This window comes from Oryzias latipes, chromosome 19, assembly GCF_002234675.1.
Source record: "Oryzias latipes chromosome 19, ASM223467v1".
Taxonomy (NCBI): domain Eukaryota; kingdom Metazoa; phylum Chordata; class Actinopteri; order Beloniformes; family Adrianichthyidae; genus Oryzias; species Oryzias latipes.
The window spans coordinates 7,265,845-7,285,523 of NC_019877.2; the positions used below are offsets into that span (position 1 = coordinate 7,265,845).

Consider the following 19,679-nt stretch of genomic DNA (forward strand, 5'->3'; position numbering starts at 1 on the left):
GGAAATGTTTTGGAGAGCATAAAAACTTTTCTGCTCTCTATAGCAGGGTTCAGTTGAAGCTAGGTGTGAGTTTTCTTGTAAAGGCATGGATGTAATTTCAATAAAAAAAGGCCAATGCACAACTTTGTCTCTGAACAATGTTTTATTTTGGGAATTGTTAATATTGCATGTTTGAAAACATCATTTTCAAGAGTCTCTTGCAGATGAAGCTATAATAAATATTACACTTCCATTTTTAATAACACAGAGAAGGTGGTTATTCTTTTTTCACAAATTATGTCTGTTTGGATGAACAAATGTATCAGGGCTTCAATGCAGAGGTTGGACTTCTGTCTAGCATTTTTATTTAAAAGAAAAACATCCCAAAGCACAAATTCCTTCCCAAGAAGGGTTGATCAACAATCCAAGTATCATCCTCTTCCAGCCCACAATGAAAACAAAAGTCTAATAGTAGGATAGAAAAGTCGTGTCTTAAGCTTTAAGTATAGCTTCCAAGTTTAAAATCTGGACTAATATTATTGTAACAATACTGTTGTTATACTATTTATGATGCATTTTTATTAAACTGAAAATCTACAAATAAAGACAAGTAATTTATATTTATTAAAGTGAAATAATTTGATAATTAAGATAACCATAGGATGACTTCTTTGACTGACAGGCTTTTTGACTGACAGACACAGTAGTTATTGTAAATTTTCAATACATCAAAACAGTTTACACCCCACTAAAGCCATCGTATCCCATCACCCCATTGCTTGAGTTTATTCATGAGTAGCTTCAAATTCACAGTAAGTTAATTATGACCCCAGTGTGTAGTACAAAGAGCCTACCTCCGTATGCAAGGCTATTACTACCACCTGATTGCTAACGCAAAACAAATCCAAATGAAAAACCTAAATGAACATTTAAGAAGGGAGCTGGTAAACACATCAGCTCTCTTTAAACTCATTGGATCAGAATTTTGACTGTCAGCAAAACAATGACCAGGGTGAAGACAGATGTCATCTGTCCTGGAGCACTGCTGCTCTGGATCCTTCCTGTAAACAAAGAAGTTTAGTCAAGCTCCTCCTTATCTACAATAGGAAGGTGATCAAGGTGTTCTACCTAAGCTACGTGGGTTCAGATGAAGTGGTCCAACTGAGATGGCTGAAGAGTCATGATAGGACAAGTCCCTCCTGAAACGCGTGGGGTGACCAGGATAACAATGCTGCAGGAAGAAAGTGTTTAGTTTCTCAGCAGCAGAATGCATACCGTCTCTCTTTGACAGGTTTTACTTACAGCTGTGCAGTTGTTGTGTCTCAACAGACACAAGTGGACATTACAGTGAATGAAAATGGATGAGAAGTTGGTAAAGGTGAACATCTTGAAGGAGAAACGAGCCACTGTGGAGATGCCATTCTGTACCAGCTCAACTGTACCATCATCTGGATTGGGACACCTGTTATAAAAAAGATAGAAAAAGTAAACAAGATTGATACACAGATGAGATGTTTAAGATAGTTGGTGAGGATAAAAAAGTCATTCTTTACTCTTCAGCAATGAGATCCCAACGAACAGGGTAGTTTGCAATGTTGACTGGTGTCGCCCAACATGAGTCCAGAACAGTGGAAATCTGTTGTTGATCCACACCTTCAGTCCGCACCTCAATGTAAAGCCTTTCATCTACCACCATTTCTATGTTTGTATTAGAGGTGAAGGGGAAGCGGAAGGCTGCGTCCTGATAGGGGGTCATCCTCATGTGATACACACCAACACCAACTGGAAGCTTCTTCCTCACTACACTGTAAAAGAGACGGCAAAAGAGAGCTTCAAATCAAATGACATCAAATGTTGTAGAGAATCTAAAAGTGTCTATCAAATGGCTCCAGCAACCCTGTGACCCCGAAATGGATTCAGCATGTTCTGATGATGGGTGAACAGTCTCTTAAATGGACATAAAAAGCAGACAGTACAATCACCTCTCCAGAGGGTTTATGCCCACATCCATAGACAGGGCCTGGGACAGAGGGTAAGAACAGCAGAAGAGCAAATGGACGTTCTTCTGACGGCTTATGATACTTCCATGAGTATCCACATCCCCCTGAATGGTGTTCTCATACATGAAATGGGTTCCATTGCTCTGGACATTAAAATGAAAAGGGAATTAATGAAGGCAATCCCATTTAGTCAGTTTTGATAACAGGTTAGCCATTAAGTTTTACCCTGAGAACGGTTCCACAAAGATGACCCTCATTGTCAAAGTGGAAAACAAGTCTTCCATTCTGAACAGTTCCATTGCAGGAGCTATCTTTAAGATGGAGAGCACTGGAGTGAAAGCCGGCCTCAAACAGCTGGCAGCGGGACACAGACATGGTCCCTGAGCTGTTTTCACAGGTGATGGACGAGTCTATTTGACACCAAAAGACACAAAAAGAAATTGTTTTACCACTTCAATCTGCAAAGCCATTTATTCCATGAGATCACTGAGGGCAAAAAAGAGTTTAATGCAGCGTTACACATCACTGTTCCTGTGGCATTCCTGGGCAAATACAATAAAACAAAAACTCATTCCACTGTCCTGCCTCATTGGCTGAGATGCGTTTTAACGTTTTCTTAAGTCATCGTTCCAAAGAAATTCTCAGAAGACAAAAATAAACAGAATAAATTAAAAAATCCATTGATATATATGGATGCAGAGTTCATTGATACTGTATCTTTCTGTTTTTCATACTTTTAGATGTCTAGATCTTTTAGATCTTAATAAATCCCCTGTCACTACTCTGTTGACAATGCTCTGCCTGCACTTTTAAATTTCTATGTGCAATTATTTACTGAAAATACGACGGAGTATTAGGGCCACCAAAAAAAAAGAAAAAAAAAAGTTCAAAAAAAAAAAAGAAAAGGGCCACCAAAAAAAAAAAAGTTAAATTATGAGATTTTAAGTCGTAAATTTAGGAGATAAAAACTCGTAAATTTACGACTTTTTATCTCATAAATTTACGAGAAAAAAGTCGTAGATTAATGAAAAAACACTGAAGTTGTCCGTTTATCGGAACCTAGCTTGAAGATTAAGTATGTGGAGCCTTTTGTGAAGCTTTATTTCCGGATTATTATAGGTCTAAAACAAAGAGATTCTGAATCTTTTGGCGACTCAAAATCAGATTTTTTCCGTGTAGCAGTCTTTCCGGGTTCAGTGTCAGTAAAGCGGAGTTTCATCAGTAAAATAAGGAGCTCAGAGACACGTTTGGGTGCAGATGATCGCTGCAGCCTTTATTCTCCTTTTCATTCACATATCCTGAAGTTCATTTGTCTCATTACGTCATGAAGCTGTCATCCGAACACCAATGCGGAAGTAAACAGTGTTACATACAATGAGTTATATCACTAGAGGAGACATCACGTGATTCCTCATGGGAGGAGAGCACCGCCATCTTGGTGAGGTCAAGTTACTGCTGCAGTGCATGCATGTGAACACATTTTTTGCATAATGCCAGTTCATTGTGCGGGTTTCAACTGCCAAAATCAGAAAAATGAGTCCATGAAGGAGGAAGGTATATCATTTCACAGGTAAGTATTTTAATTTTTTTTCTTTTAAGGCTGCAGGGGCTTCATTAATAGAACACATGTTGACATGCATGATGCTGCAGGGCTATTATCAACATGCTGCATGATGTACATTTATTTTGCTGTCAATATAAATGTACATTTTATTTTGCTAAACCTGTATACAGCATACTAGGCTATTTATACAGATTTATACATTTCTGACTCAGTGACTGAGTCAGGTTTCCAATGGACTCAGACTTCAGGAAAAAGTGGATCTTGGCTATCAAAAGAGTTAACTCAGATGGATCACTGTGGTACCAACTAGTAATACAGTCTGGATATGTTCAGAACATTTGTGGAAACAGATTTTGATAAGAGGCCAGATTGTTTTTTTAGGGTAAATCTATTGTTCACTTTTGGACTTCTTTTGATTATTATTATTATTATTATTATTACTATTACTATTATTATTATTACTATTAAAGCCGAAAGAAGAAGAAGACTATTACTATTATTACTATTATTATTATTATTATTATTGACTTATTGTTGGGTTTATAAATAATTTAAATTACATGTCAAAGAGGTCTAAAACTTCTAAATGTTTAGAAATGAATTTTAAAAATTCTTTCTAATCATTTTTTTATTTGTAAGAAGTCCTGCAACAATGCATTTTCATTCAAGTTTGAGCTTTTAAGGCTGACTGTTTCTCTTCTTTAACAACAAATTATGTATCTATATATACATTATATACATAAAATATAATATATTTGTATATATGTATAAATATATTTAAATCTAAAAATATATACAGTTTATAAAAGCTACTTAGACACCACTTAAATCAATGGAAATCAATGTCATGTGGGCGTCGTCGACCTCACCAAGATGGCGTCGCGCTCCGCCACCGTCGGCCAGGCTTCTAAAGCGGGCGTGTCTCCTCTAGTGATATAACTCATTGGTTACATACGCCCCCTCCTGCAGATGAAATGTCCCGTTTCAGCATAAAACAATAAAGAGGAATGAAAATTGTCTTTTATATTAGCTTTAGAACATTGAAAATGCCAAAAAAGTGCTCCTCCTTTTGTGTGACGGAAGCGTCACACAGACGTACAGTTCTTGTCTTTGGTGGAGGAAGAAAGGATTCAACAAGCGGACAGCTGCGGGGAGACCCGATGGCTTCATCGGGCTGCAGAGATCCTGGAAACCAACCATCAATAAATACAACTTTAATGAATCGTAAATCAAACAAATGAGCTTCCAGACATTTGGAACGTTATCAATAAACATTCAGCTCACCTGTTCAACAAAGTTTAGTCGGTCTGGTCTGCTGCTGCACGGCATTCACCTGCTGCTATGCATATATTCACTTCCACTGTAATCTCCTAAAATTACGAGTTTTTATCTCCTAAATTTACGAGATAAAATCTCGTAATTTTACTTTTTTTTTTTTGGTGGCCGTAATTTTTTTTTTTTGGTGGCCCTAATACTCCGTCGTACTGAAAAAGAGCTGCTGAAAACAATTTTGTTGTGCACTGCATAATAATAATAAAATATTCTGATTCTGCACAGTCTGCAGGATTGCATTCTGTAGATACTGATGCTATAAAGTACCATGACACTGAGATGTGTCATCTCTAGTATTCTTGTCATTATTTGGTGCAATCACCAGAAAAAGCTGCTCAGCATTAGATCACGGACGCCACCTGCTGGCCTGTTAACAGTCAGAGCTGAACATTTTCATATCAGGTTTTCTGCTGTCAGATGAAATTGATAGAACAATAGTGCTGGGCATTAAAGTACAGTAAAAATTCTCTCATGATCAAGCCATTCTCCTCACCGTAGCTCTCATTGTTTGGTCTATGATGGTGCTCATCGCAGAAGCAGCCGTACTCTCCATTTTTCTTCCCGCACCACTCATGTTCTGCACAGTTCAGCTGTTCACAGGGATCTGACAAGGCTGAGAAAATGATAGGTGTTATTGTCTGCATATGGTATGAGGACACATCATAATAGTAGAGCCATACCACAGTGTAAAGCAGGGCGCCATTCTGGGATGTTCAAGCCTAAAACAGTGCAAGTTTTCTCATAGGCTGAAACTGCAGAACACAGCATGCCATTGGCTGGAGAGTAGAGACAGAGATCATAGACGCAGGAAGAGAAAAATGGCTGTGGGTCAGAGTGCAGGTGACAGGCACTGAATGGACCACTGGTGTTGGTGATGATGCTGCAGAGTTCAGAGTATTCTTGTGAAAAACGACAGTGTCCATCTTCATTTATTTCATCAGTGGATCCACATCTGGAGAAAAATTACAGATGTATAGTCTGATCCAGCACCAATAAAACACTGTGTTAGGAGTGATTAGAAACAGAATAGTTAGAAACTCCCTTTTACATTTATACTAACTTTTACCTTTTATCACATTAATGGCTTAAACTCGATTCACTATGTATTATCATCTCAAAATTATATTACAGTGATCCCTTGATTATCGCGGGGGTTACGTTCCAAATAGAACCCGTGATAAGCAAAACCCGTGAAGTAGAAACCTTTATTTTTTTTACAATTATTATACAATGAAATACACTATTATACATTGAAAAGAAAGAACAAACCATTTAACAGGCTAAATCAATTGTTTTTTTAAAGAATAAAAGTACTTTAGAAACGTTTTTTCAACAAATAACTTCTGTAGTGTGCTGTCAAATAATAATTTCAATCATCGATAAGAACAGAAGGCTTTAAATTGCGGAGATTAGCCCCGCCCACTGCGACCCGAGTGGATTAAACGGAGGAAAATTTAAAATGATTATGAAAAAAATAAAAAAGTACAGTGGGACAGATAGTGACACCGGTCTTCTTTTTCACTGCTCTTCATACTGAGCCGCTGCATCCTCTGCAGCGTTTTTTCCTTTTGAAGCCCGCGGTGCAGCTGCAGGTGTGTTTGTTCGGGAGAGGAACATAGTGATAGGCAGTTGTTGTCGCTCTTTTTTCTTCTTTGCTATAAGATCCTTATACACCGACATGCCCCCATCGATTATGTTGGAGAACTGTAATGAACGGCTCATCAAAGGGTCCCATTCTTGAGCTACTCGCTGAGTGACTTTTTAGCCAATCAGAATGCAGAACACAATGCACAATCCAAATCCGTGAAGTAGCGAAACCGTGAAAAGTAAACCGTGATATAGCAAGGGATCACTGTACACTCCAGACAGAGCACAACCAAGACTATTGTCTCGCAAACATTCCTTTAACATCCTCCCTTTTCATCTTTGTGTGTTCTGGTGTATGTTTTCTGGCAAATGTCTGTGATAACCTCAGAGAGGTCTGACACTTTAGGTGCTCTGACCTTCGAACATCTAGCCTGCAACAGTCGGTGGGTGGGTTTTTCACACCATGATCCATCGAATGAGGTTCTGAATATGCAAATGCAAGGTATATATGCCAAGCCTTTTTCTGAACTCCTTTGTTCGGACTTTTGAATGCACCATGTTTATCTGTCTGTAACCCTGCGTACAAATCTGTGGTCTTTGTGCGGAGTAAACTCACAAAAGATAAGTAACTGTCTCTGAGTCGTTATTCATTTATTTCTGTGTGCAAGAAACTGACGGGGTTACGAACTAATACAATACAGTCCTTTCTAGACAATCCAGTTTCTTCACACACTGTATGATGGTATGATGCTTGTGCTCAGAAGCTCACCCTGGCTGACTGGTTGGTGACTTCCAGCTGTGTCCAAACTCAGTGTCATTTTGGGCGAGTGTGCCACTCGGTTTCACTTTATCATCTGAAGGATCTCCGTTGAAGTTCCCACACATCCCACTGACTTTATTCTGATAGTGCTGACTCATTCTGACCAATAGAGTACTCTGGCCATCAAATTGGACAATAAGGTCAGCTGCATTAAAGACTATAAAGCCTTCCTGTGTTGACACTTGAGCTATGCACTCTCTGCATCTTTAGAGAAATGTATGTCCACTGATGACACAAAGGACACATGGTCATTGCCACGGTGATTGTTGGTGGCTACAACCTCAAACTGGGTGTGATTGTTGCCATGACTCCCAGTCTCAGTAATGATATAAGAGCATGTTCCCTGGAAATGAGCCAGGGCGCCATCAAAGGTGATGTAATGTGGGTCTCCCCAGACAGTGCAGGTGGACATCCCATCATAACAGCCCAGCTGGCCATTCCTGACGGTGCACTGCTGTGCAGGAGTGCAGGATGCAGCGGCACAGTGCACAACATCAGAGGCAAAACATTCACATCGCTCAGAGCAACCATCTTTCAAGATGGTTTCCATCTTTCCATCTTTCCACATCATAATAATAAAGCCATACCACAGTGGAAAGCAGGAGACACAGGTGTGGCCACAGTCTGTTCCACACAGCTCATAGTGACTGTTTGCTGGACAGTAAATGCCTTGAAGGGAAAACCGATCAAATGAAAAGCATAAACCTTTACATCTAAAAAACAATGTTATTTGATTTATAGTTTTAAGGTCCCCTCAGATGAAAATCAAGTTTTTTTTTGTTTTTGACATGTACCTGTGGCATTTTTCTTATGAAAGAAAACAAATGTAATAAAATAAAACCTTAATTATTTCATTTCTGAGAATTTCTCCTTTTAAATCGCTGTCAATCACAACGGTACATGCACATTGCACAAGCTCCCTGATTTGCCCCATCCAGCGTGTAGCACATCAGCTCAGGTGTGGAGGAATAGAAGAGGTCACATTGCTGCTTTCAAGTGCGCCCAAGGCTGGATTTTATTGTTGGCGTCACGTATTTAAAATTAAACTTAAAGTTTAAGTCCTATTAGCTGCCACACACCTAGTTTTCCTAGTTTTCATGGGCTCATCAAAGTTTGTGTGTGTGTAATTCTTAACAGCTGGGTCTGGTACACACATTTGTTTTGTCATTCTGCACATTTTTCAAAAAGTTTCAATTTGGAACCAAAAATAAGTCACTTTAAATGTTTTCTTTATCGCTACAGATAAGCGTTTTAACATTTATGCCCCCCCCCCCCCCCCCCCCCCCCCCCTTGTGTCAAACTCATGCAAGTTCCAGTGTGTAGAAAGGGGGATCAAGGGCGGGGCTTATCAGCTCAGCATCCATAACTATGGTCGTTAGAAATAATAGTTTGGGCGATACATCGCAATAGTTCATTTGGAAATATTTGCATTGATTCACAACACTATCAGGACGATATTTAAGTAATTATGTATGAGCGTCCTTCAGTATCTGACTCGTTATCCAATTTAACCTACAACTGCTAGATGCCAGCATCGCCCACTGAGCCTCTTTGAGCAGCTCTAAACCACGCAAGACCACTACAAGGTCTCAGCGAGAACCAGCTTGTTCTGTTGTAATGAGACATGAACTACTTAGTTTTAACTTGGGATAGTACCGAACCAAAAGTCTGTGCCATGTTGCTGCCAGTTACATATAAAAACGCGGATTGCGGTGCTTCGCAGATAAAACGAGTGAAGCAGTGCAGCTGCACCGTGGCTAAAGCGCGTAGCATCGGCAAAAATGCAGACTGGCATGTAAACAAAACATCTTAGCTAGATTAAAGAAACTCTCCTGCATCCTCTTATGCTACCTCATCATCACACTTTATTGTTTCTGGAAAGAATTGTTTTCTCACCCCTTTTTTTTTTCTTTTGAAGCACCATTCAGACTCCTGAACTGCTTAAAAGTACTGGAGAAGTTGGAGAAGTTACATTAAGCAATGTTGAAAATGAACAGCACTTTATTTCCCCAATTAAACTTTTAGAACCTTATAGACCTTTTTCGCAAAAACCGGAAATACGTCATCAACGTGTAAAACCAGTTCCGGTTTGTGCTTTGTTGGCGGAGAAATGGCAGCTAGACTAGTGTTTTCGACGAGCCTGAGTTGTCTTCCGAAGTTCACCAGCGCCGATGTGGTGAAGAGTGTGGAGATGCATTCGTCCACTAAAGGGAGCAAATTGGACAAGGGGTATAAATTGTTCCATGAAGAGTTTATCCACAATTACCAAGGTAAGCTTTAGCTAGCTTAGCCATAGCATAGCCGCATCATCACCGGTATAAATCTGTACATCAACTTTTAATCTTAGGTGTTGTGAATTTGTAATATAAGGTATAACACATGGCAGTGAATATTTTGTGTGTGTTTAAGTGCGAATGCATGAGATTAACATAACAACCAGTAATTTGGTGAAGCTGTACCATGTTAATATGAAATGTTACTGACATTATTGTAAAATTGTGTATTTTTCTATGTGAGATAACACGTAATGTTTTGTTGTAGTATCAAATATACTCCAGGGACAGGTGGTAGTGAGAGGTAGATGCTTCAGGTCAATGAGAAAGAGTGAGGAGCCTCACAAACTGGAGGTTTGACTATAAAAGACAGTATGCCGGTTGGCAAAAGTTGCCCGTTCTGGCGTGTTTGTTCTTGTTCTTGCTGCGGTTGCGGCACTTTCTTCACTTACTATTATTTTACTGAAATTAGGGTGACCAGATGTACTCTTTTCCTGGACATGTCCGCTTTTTTGATACTTATATAATAAAATAACATTGAACATAGATGAAATGTGAACACATTTGCTTTATGCATGCAGCTCTGCACACCAATTACTCTCGATGAAATATCTTACAAACTCACTTTACTCCTCTTTTTTACACACTCAAATCTGGTCACCCTACGGAAAGTTATAGTTTCATGTTATAATGAACATTGACATAGCAACATAAGAATAACTTAATTGTAACCTATTTAATTTATTGTGTCTAGATATCACTGAATGCAGAAAGTGCCAACCTGAAGGCTTTCTCCTGCAGTTGTGCGGCTGGTAAAGGATTCTGCAATCACCTAGTTGCCATCCTGTACCAGACCGCACATTATTCACAGCTGGGTCTGCAGGCAGTTCCACCCCCCCTGGCCTGCACGAGTGGCTTGCAAAGATGGCACAGACCAAGAACACAGGTAGGTTTGTGATCAAATTGTCATTATGATTCAAGAACTGATGTGTATCCATAACAACTGTAAATTATTATAAAAACACCCCCAGTAGTGACTACAGACTAATTGCTTTTTGCCTTTTACTTATAAGGGAATCCATCCTGAACCTGTTAGTGAGCTGGTGGTGCAAAAGCCCAAAACCGTTGGTCGGGAAGGTCTGAGGTCCACACTGTACAAGGCATATACAGGTGAATAATTTAACTTTTTGTTGCTTTGTGAGAGCAAGTTAAGTTTTTTTTAATGTAATGACTAACCAACTTGTGGTTACTGCAGGTATAATGAATAAAATTTAGTTGTAGTTATGCACTCATCTCTTTTCTTTTGTGTGACCAATAATCTTGTGTTTGTCTTGTGTAGGACCACTGCCAGATCCAGATATGATGGCATCTGGAAGCAAATTAAGCCAGGTGCAGCCCCAATCTCTCATGGCTGTTGTATTGGATGGGGTTTCTGAAATGGAGCTGTCGCCATCCATATTTGGGTCTGTCCCTCGTGGATCCCCCATGTCCTATCACTGTCCACCCAAGAAGTCGAGTGACCTCCTCCTACACCACATGGCTCCAGAATTTCCCTCCCTTCCTGTGATGCAGCACACTTTTCCCAGGTTGCATTTCGTCCCGACCTTGCATCAGTTAATGCATCTCCAGTCTCTAGAAGTGTCACCACAGCTGTCCTGCGAGATAGCAAAAGAAACTCAGCAGCAATCCAAATGTCCTGCGTGGACACAGCTACGGCGACCAAGGCTGACCGCTAGTCTATTTTGGGATGCTTGTTGTAGTCGGGCGTGTCGTGCAGAGCTGGAGTCTGCAGCTATTCGGATGATCAGAGGCTCCACAAAGCAAACAGCTGCAATGAAGCGTGGTCTCCTAGTGGAGTCTGAAGTGCTGGCAAACTATGCTGCACTTTTGAGAGTTAACGTTTTACCAGCAGGATTTTTCATTCACCCTGACGCACCACATCTCGGGGCCAGTCCAGACGGTCGTGTGTATGACCCTTCAGAGTCGCCTCCTTTTGGCTTGGTTGAGGTGAAGAGCAGCACAAAAAATGATCCATCACAGGTTGCTCACCTCAAGGTGCAGGAAGGCCACGCCAGTCTGAGGCGTTCACATAAGTACTATTGGCAGGTTCAGGGCCAGCTGGCAATCACAGGACTGACATGGTGTGATTTTGTTACAGATACCCTATCAACGATAACTGTGGAAAGAATTTGGCGTGATGACTCATTCATAGCAGAAATGAAAGAGAAATTGGATTTATATTATTATGGCACATACATGAATGCATACCTTGAATTACAATAATCTTGTATTTAACAATCAGTTCAGCCTTCTGTCTTACTGTTGATGATCTGTAATGTTATTTTTATTGTAAATGTTTGTTATTTAGCTTTTATTAATCAGTTGATGTCATAGCAAAAAATTAAATGAGGCACAATTTTGAACAAAATTGTTTTATTTGTTCAATTTTTTTGTGAAGTCAAAGTCACATTTCAACATAAAAAATATTAAGATAACAATTTAATTAGATTTTTAAGAACATGTGGGAACACTAAATTATTTACATACTATTTACACATTATACATAATTTACATATCAAACATTCAATCTTCAAAACAAAAAGGTCCTTGATAATTTGCCAAAACACAGCAGTTTAGCCAGATCTGATTCACGCTGCCAATCAGTGTGAGCGGCACGGGAGAGTCCCAGATGTGAAAGGATTTTATTCTACCGATCACTCTTTCCACTATAATCCTGAGGCGGGCAATGGCTTGTGTTTGTTCCGTTTCCTCCTTGCTGAATTGAGCGGAACGCTTGAAAGGTGGAATGACGAGCTTACATCCAATGTCAGTAAGGAGGTCTTGAATGAGGAACCCTTTGTCTGCCATGACATCATCTCCTGGCTCCAGCAAGGGAAGGACTCCACTGATCCTGGTGATCTCCTTATCTGAGATGCACCCAGTGTACAGGGGTGAGATGAATGTCACCAAACCATTGGGAGCAACTCCAATTAGCCCTTTCAATGTCGTCCTGTTTTTGTAAGATGAAAATGTTTCTGACTGTAAAGTCAGGGATGAGGCTGTCTCCAGGGCAATTTCTGTGCAGTCTAGTATCACTCTAACATTGGGACAGTACCTCTGGAATTTAAGGGGCATAATTGACTTAACCTTTTCCCTGCTTATCCAGATGGGAAGTGAGCTGAGCATCATAAAGAGATAATTGGCCCAGGTGATGGTAACCCTGCTAACCCTGGCAACGCTCACATTAAACATGTCAGCAATGAGCTGCTCCTTCATGCCAACAGCAACCCGCATAGAGTACATCAAGAACTCATCTATTAATGGCATGATGCGTGGTGGGCTGGGCTCTTCGCAGCATTCCTCACCCGCCCTCTGTGCTTTGGTCCAGTACACCAGTCTATGTGCAGATGGTGCAATCGACTCCCAAAAAATAGTAAAAACACTCTCGGATGGAAATTTGGTGTAGAAACGTATTTGGTCGTCTGATGCACAGTACCGGCTGAAGAGAGTAGGGGGTGGTAGACCAGTGTTTTGCAACTTGGCTTCTAAATCGTGGATGTAATCCAAAGCCTCGTCCAGAGCACCTGTAAAGATAAAGAAATTAAAAACCAGTCTTAACATATTTATGCTACCTTTCAACACAACACAATTATGTTTCAAAAAGTATTTTAAGTATTTATTACAAATTACATTTCATTTATCTTTGTTAAGGAAAATACAAATCACAAAATACTCAAAAGTAATCAAATACATGTAATTAAAATAGGGGAGAGCAGGACATAACCTAACACAGGGCCAGTTGTAACACTTGTTTTAAATACTTCCACACATGCATGTATAGCATGATGAAACTTAATGTGTTTACTAGCTACCACATCAATAAATTGTTTAAGTTTTTTTAAAATTGCGTTATTTTATATTAACACTTATATTTTAAGATTTCTTGTATATTTTTTATTACATCATACTACATTTTAAACTGTAATATGGTCATATTACAAATTAATTTTGGGGAAAAATAAATACTCTAAACCCAAAGTAGGTTTACAAAAATAGAAACAGTTAAAAAGCGTTAGGTTGTGCCCCACTCTCCCCTACTGCTCATCTCTGGCTCCTTACAGCTAGCTAGACAGCATGAGACTATGTTACAGATGTAGTAGGCTAACGTTAGTTGAATTTTGTGAACAGCTTATATTATAAACATTAATTTGATCAAACGCATTTATCCAATAACGGTACACATAGTTGACTAGCGTTAACTAAACAAATCATTATGAACAACCTTACCTGCAGGTGGGTGTGACACGTAGTCGTGATCCATCTTTACTGCCTTAGCTTCAATGTCGCTATCTGCACAGCATAGCTGCATAGACTGCCGTTTGGAAGTTCTGTCATACACTGACTCCCTTCTCAAAGGAGCAGTAAAGTTGTTCCAAGGGAATAGGCTCGGGACAACACCACTCTTCAGGCGACGAACGACGCAGCCACCAATGTAATCTTCCGGAGCGAAGTGCCGGCTGCAGACAAAGGTGCTACCTGTTTTTACAGTAAAACTATGCCCTTCATCTCTTCGAATCGACTGTATCCATTTCGTTTTCAGGTTTGGATCCACAGGAAAAGAATGAAATGAAAGGTAGGGTTGTTTTTGGTTGGATGACGAACAGCCAGGAACACAACAGAAACTCCGATTCTTTGACTCTGCCATTTTTCGTATCTGCCGCTATGCTAACAGGAAGTTCTTTTACACGTCATTGACGTATTTCCGGTCGAAAAATGCGGAAGTGTGAAAAAGGTCTATTGGTTGAGGCACATTCATTCCATTTTTTTCTTGTACTGAAATATATTTTGTTGTGGAAATCAGATAATGTTGACTGTTCCCTTTCCATGTTTTAACTTACCAAAATAAAAGCCCTATAAAATTGTTTGGGTAAAAGCAACTTAGAAATGAGATTCAGTCGCAGTGCTTAACATTGTGATCATGAAATTCAGATAGAGCTTTTTTCAAGTCATCTTTAAAAAAAGAAAATGAGTTCCGGTACAATATCGGTTTACGCATCATATCACCAGACTCTTACCAATACACACCCCTAATTTTTAATGTTTCTGCGTGAATCTAAAGTTAAAGTTTGGGAAAAGTCTGATCAGAATAAAACCGAGTGAAAAGTAGTATATACAACTAGTATAGTCACTAGGAGGGAGGTGAAGCGCTGCACAGGTTGAGGACTTGTCATCTCAGATGATAGAGATGTGATTACCTGCACCCATGTTGTCCAGTGGAGCTGCAGAGTGCAGCTGAGTGACAGCAACGTTGTTTTACTAAAATGTCAATTCGTCCTGACATGTTTGTCTCTGGTGATGTTCTGGCCTTTACTGAGGGAGTGGGAGCTTTATATAAATCAAGCAGAGATCTTCTCTGATGTAGTAGGTGGTGTCAAGAATCTGCTCAAATCTGCGTTGTCTTCATCGCCATCTTGGTGAGGTCGTTGGCGCCCACATGACAATGATTTCTATAGCCTTTGGTGGCAACCAAGTAGCTGTTATTTTATCTATTTATATTTATACAGAGATATAATTATTAACATAATATATTATATATACATAATTTGTTGTTAAATAAGAGAAACAGACTTAAAAGCTTAAACTTTAATGAAAAATGCACAGTTGCAGGACAAAAAGTTTTACAAAGAATTTTTTAAAAATAATTTCTAAACATTAGAAGTTTTAGATCTGACATGTAATTTAAATTATGTAGAAAAGCCCAACAATAACTCAATATTAATAATAATATACCAATAGTAAGTCAACAATATGAATATATAATACATAATAAACCAATAATACATAATATTAATACATAGTGATAATAATACACCAATAATAATACATGATGATAAAACATCAATAATGAATAATAATAAACCCAGCAGCCAATCGAAATTTAATTTAAAAAGTCATATGAGTGATTGAAAGATAAAAGACCTCCTATTCTTATATTAATAGGGGGGGGGGGGGGGGTAATGTAGTTGGTCTCTTAAATGCTCCTGAAGCACATCTAAAGTGACGTGGAGTTCCTTTTTTAACTAAAGCATTCGTATGCTCGGTTTGCTGATGTTCTCACCACAGATGTTTTCAATCAGCAGCAGGTTTTAGAAGTTCTACATGTTGAAGTTTGGTTTAGATGCTGTGATGCGTTCATGGTCATCGCTGGTGGTTCGGTTGAAGACCAAATACCATTTACTGGTTTTGTGTAGATATGCAGATGAAAATGTGTCATGAACACAAAGCAAAACAACTTCTTGTACTTTTCCCACAACAATTGAAGATGTTCAGTAAATCCAGACAGCCGTGGCTACAGTTATCTCTTCATTCTCTGGTAGAAACTCCTCTATCTGGACTTTGTCTGTCTCTGCAGAATTCTGCCTCAGCAGCTGCACCTCTACCCTGACCTGCTGCTCTATGACCACCGGCGTCAAGGCGGAGTTTGGAAAGCGGCGGCCAGTGTTGATTAATTTAAATTATTTTGTATATATATATTTAATAAGACATTGAGCATTGAAACTGATCATTTTAAAAGGTGTTGAACTTTATCTTGGTGTTTTTTTATTCATTTTCATTACTGACTGAAGCTATTCCCTGCTTTCTTTCAGCACAGAAACTCGGGCGTGTCACTGGCAAAAATGCATCTCACATCTGAGCAGAAGCTGGATTCTGACATTCAGAGTATAATAAGATAATATTAACTATAATAAATAAGTTTAATAGCTATCCATTTTGAGCAACAAGAAAATGGATTTGTTTCCACTGCTCTCATAGATTGTCATCCCCCCACCCCAGTCAGCCCTTCTTCAGGAGGGAGGCGCTTTGGCTGACACAGACTGGGTTCATCATAACGGATGACGGTGATATTATCACCACTGCCCAAGTCGTCCGGGGGAGCTGCAGAGTGCAGGTGAGTGACAGCAACGTAGTTTTACTAAAACTTCAATTCGTCATAGTTTGAAGAACAGAAAATAGGTCTGATTGTGTCCTCACTGATTTCCAGGTGGAGCTGAAGAGTGGAGATCGGTTTCATGCCACCATCAAACATGTGGATGAGGAGGCCAACATCGCCCTCATCCACATTAATTAATCTGTGAGAATGTGTGTTCTTCCTCTCCTTTTTCCCCTTTCCTTTCTTCTTTTCAACCCACTTTACTTTAGAGTCAGTTCACAGCTGTGGTTGTCTGAAGGCACTACCCAAAACACGAGAAAAAGCAAATCAACTTTGCTCATTCCAGTTGTCATATTCAAAGTATTTAATCAGCCCCCAAAAGTTCTCCCACTTAAGATGAGAGAGGCATTAGAAAAAAATATGGACCACGTGGTTTGTATTTGAATAAAAACAAAAGGTCCTCAAAGCTACGTTAGACGAGTCAAAATGGCGGCGGCAAGACAAAGTGATGCATCGTCATCGGCTTCAACAATAGGTTGGTAACCCAGTAAGATATAAAAAATTGATTCTAAAATATACAACACACTTAATTGTGAGGTATCATTTCAGCGAAAAATTACAGCCCTATTTGAATGATTTTGTTCAAAGTGAAGATTTGGTAAAGTGCGCCTACTGCTAGCTTGCGAACAAACGGTTGTTTAAGGAACGTTAATGCTAATAATACATATTTCTAAGGCCATTAAACCGTTTATATCATGGAAACGTACAAAAGAATGAAATTTTTAGCAAGTTTTAGTCCTTTATCATTAATATTTTTGATCGCTTTTTTTCCCACAAATAGCGGTTAAGTGGTGGGCGCGTTATTGTGTTACCGTGACAACGCACAGCAGCCAGTTGCTGTTTTTGAGTAGAAAAAAAAAGTTAAGAAACTACATCTTAAAGAACTGAAGCTTTTTTCCTCCCCCTTTTTTAACTCCCTTATATGGTGATAATATGGGCTTTACTGAGGGAGTGAGAGCTGTATATAAATCAAGCAGAGATCTTCTCTGATGTAGTAGGTGGTGTCAAGAATCTGCATTGTCTTCATCGCCCTCCCACTGCTTCCCCTGCCCATTCTGCAGTTCGGCAGCACTGCTGCTGCACGGCCAGGGGAGTCGGTCCTGGCCTTCGGTAACCCTCCACATTTACCAGGAAGTGTAATCATAGCTTCCCCCCCCACCCCCACCCTACCCCACTCCAGGGAGGACCCTTCCCCTTTTTAGGGAGAGGGATATCATCCCTGACATTGTTGACGCATCAACACCAGCGGTGGTGACCATATACGGGTTCCGGAGGTAAGTGCCTGAACCTCTGTTCACTGAGCTGAAGGCTGGCTGTAGTGATGGGATGTTGAAGCCTCAGCTGTGTTTACCTGGACAAAAGTAATCGGAATGAAGGCCTGATCAGAATAAAAATGCGTCATGTAAACATTCATTTTAAATGATTGATCTTTATGCTAAGTCTCTGATGATGTGTTAACAGAAGTATACTAGTCTAGTGTACTACGGCTAAAACATTCAGTACGGCTAATGGAAATCTGAGGAGGCGGAATTTACCTCATTTATTATTATTATTATTATAGTACTTTCAGAGGCACAGATGAGCTCCTTAAGGAGCCTCTATCATGTAAATACACTTTGAGTGTAACATCCTCCTGAGAACCAAGAAAAAAAAGTGTCTTACAATTTCTGTTTTTGTGTGATTATCTCAATGAGTTCTATCACCAGAGGAGACACGCCGCTTGGGAAGCCTGGCCGAGCGCAAAGCCATCTTGGTGAGGTCGTTGGCGTCCACATGACTGCTTTATAGCCTTCGGTGGCATCTAAGTAGCTTTTATTTAATTTGTATATATTTATACATAAACATAATTATTTACATAATATATTATATATACGCACATCATGTGTGTGGGTTTCGAGTGAACAGTCTGGCCTCTTATCAAAATCTGTTTCCAGAAAATGTTTTAAACATAGCCAGACTGTATTGCTAGTTGATACCACAGTGATCCATCTGAGTTAGCTCTGTTGATAGCAAAGGCCCACTTTTTCCATAAGTCTGAATCCATTGGAAACCTACAAGAAATGTTCAGTCACTGAGTCAGAAATGTATAAATCTATATTACTATAATATACTAATCCTAGTATACTGTATTTAGGTTTAACAAGTTTACATTTATGTCGACAGCAAATTATACGTACATCATGTATCATGCTAATAGCCCTGCAGCATCATGCATGTCAACATTCATTCATCTTCTTCTTGACCGTTTATTCCCTTTCGGGGTCACGGGGTTGCCGGAGCCTATCCCGGCCACTTGGGCGTAGGCAAGGGATGCCCTGGACTGGTCGCCAGGGTAGAATATCTTCAACCACACACCCATTCACTCTCACACTCACACCTGTGGACAATTTAGAGTTGCCAATTAACCTATGAAGCATGTTTTTGGACAGTGGGAGGAAGCCGGAGATCCCGGAGAAAACCCACGCATGCACGGGGAGAACGTGCAAACTCCACACAGAAAGGTCCCCCATTGATGTTGTGTTTTTCATGTCCCCCAGCCGGGACTTGAACCGGGGCCTTCTTGCTGTGAGGCAAGAGCGCTAACCACTGCGCCACCACTGGACCACATGTGTACTATTAATGAAGCATTAAAAGAAAAAAAATTGAGTACTTACCTGTCAAATGTTATGCCTTCCTCCTTCTTGGACTCATTTCTCCAATTTTGGCAGTTGAAACACGCACTATGAACTGGCGTTTTGCTAGAAATGTGTTCACATGCATGCACTGCAGCAGTGACTTGACCTCACCAAGATGGCGGTGCTCTACTCCCATGAGGAATCACGTGATGTCTCCTCTAACGATAGAACTCATTGATTTCTCTCTTCATACTTTGATAGAAACTCCTCTGATCTGGACTCTGCAGAATTCTCCCCCAGCAGCTGCACCTCCACCCTGACCTGCTGCTCTTCTTCCCCTCAGCTTTCCCTCCCGCCGCCCGTATGGTCACCGTGGGGAGCCGTGCCTTCAGCCACTCGGCTCCCAAACTCTGGAACTCTCTCCCCCCAGACCTTTGTGACATCGACTCCAATTTTTAAATCCAGACTATAAATCCATCTGTTTAAATCTGCTTTCCCTGATCACAAATTTCAATCTG

General features: G+C 39.9%; 2 protein-coding genes across 2 annotated transcripts; one reads left to right on the forward strand and one right to left on the reverse strand.

Annotated features, from left to right (window-relative positions):
* Positions 1–129: 129 nt before the first annotated feature.
* LOC105358720 (alpha-tectorin-like) lies at positions 130–7,999 on the reverse strand. The gene is made up of 9 exons (XM_023949211.1): positions 7,232–7,999; positions 5,556–5,827; positions 5,369–5,488; positions 2,205–2,389; positions 1,962–2,122; positions 1,533–1,784; positions 1,282–1,441; positions 1,108–1,210; positions 130–1,040 (listed from the first exon to the last, which is right to left on the reverse strand). Exons 1-9 carry the CDS (start codon positions 7,378–7,380, stop codon positions 949–951), a joined length of 1,494 nt encoding a protein of 497 aa, XP_023804979.1. The 5' UTR covers positions 7,381–7,999; the 3' UTR covers positions 130–948.
* On the forward strand, positions 7,527–11,861 carry LOC105358820. Its single transcript, XM_023949789.1, has 6 exons — positions 7,527–7,766; positions 9,006–9,077; positions 9,441–9,552; positions 10,427–10,501; positions 10,693–10,725; positions 10,895–11,861. The coding sequence occupies exons 1-6, from the start codon at positions 7,527–7,529 to the stop codon at positions 11,836–11,838; spliced, it is 1,476 nt and encodes a 491-aa protein (XP_023805557.1). The 3' UTR covers positions 11,839–11,861.
* Positions 11,862–19,679: the final 7,818 nt, after the last annotated feature.

Bases quoted from the DNA above. Each gene is read 5' to 3' on its own strand.
- LOC105358720 (XM_023949211.1), bottom strand. From the start codon at position 7,380: ATGAGTCAGCACTATCAGAATAAAGTCAGTGGGATGTGTGGGAACTTC. The intron at 2,390-5,368 runs GTGAGGAGAATG...GGTGTCAAATAG, and splicing joins ACCAAACAATGAGAGCTACG to ACTCGTCCATCACCTGTGAA. The intron at 1,211-1,281 runs GTAAGTAAAACC...TTCTTCCTGCAG, and splicing joins GACACAACAACTGCACAGCT to CATTGTTATCCTGGTCACCC.
- LOC105358820 (XM_023949789.1), top strand. From the start codon at position 7,527: ATGGTCATTGCCACGGTGATTGTTGGTGGCTACAACCTCAAACTGGGT. The intron at 7,767-9,005 runs GTGCACAACATC...GGTGCTTCGCAG, and splicing joins GTGCAGGATGCAGCGGCACA to ATAAAACGAGTGAAGCAGTG. The intron at 10,502-10,692 runs GTAGGTTTGTGA...TTGGTCGGGAAG, and splicing joins GGCACAGACCAAGAACACAG to GTCTGAGGTCCACACTGTAC.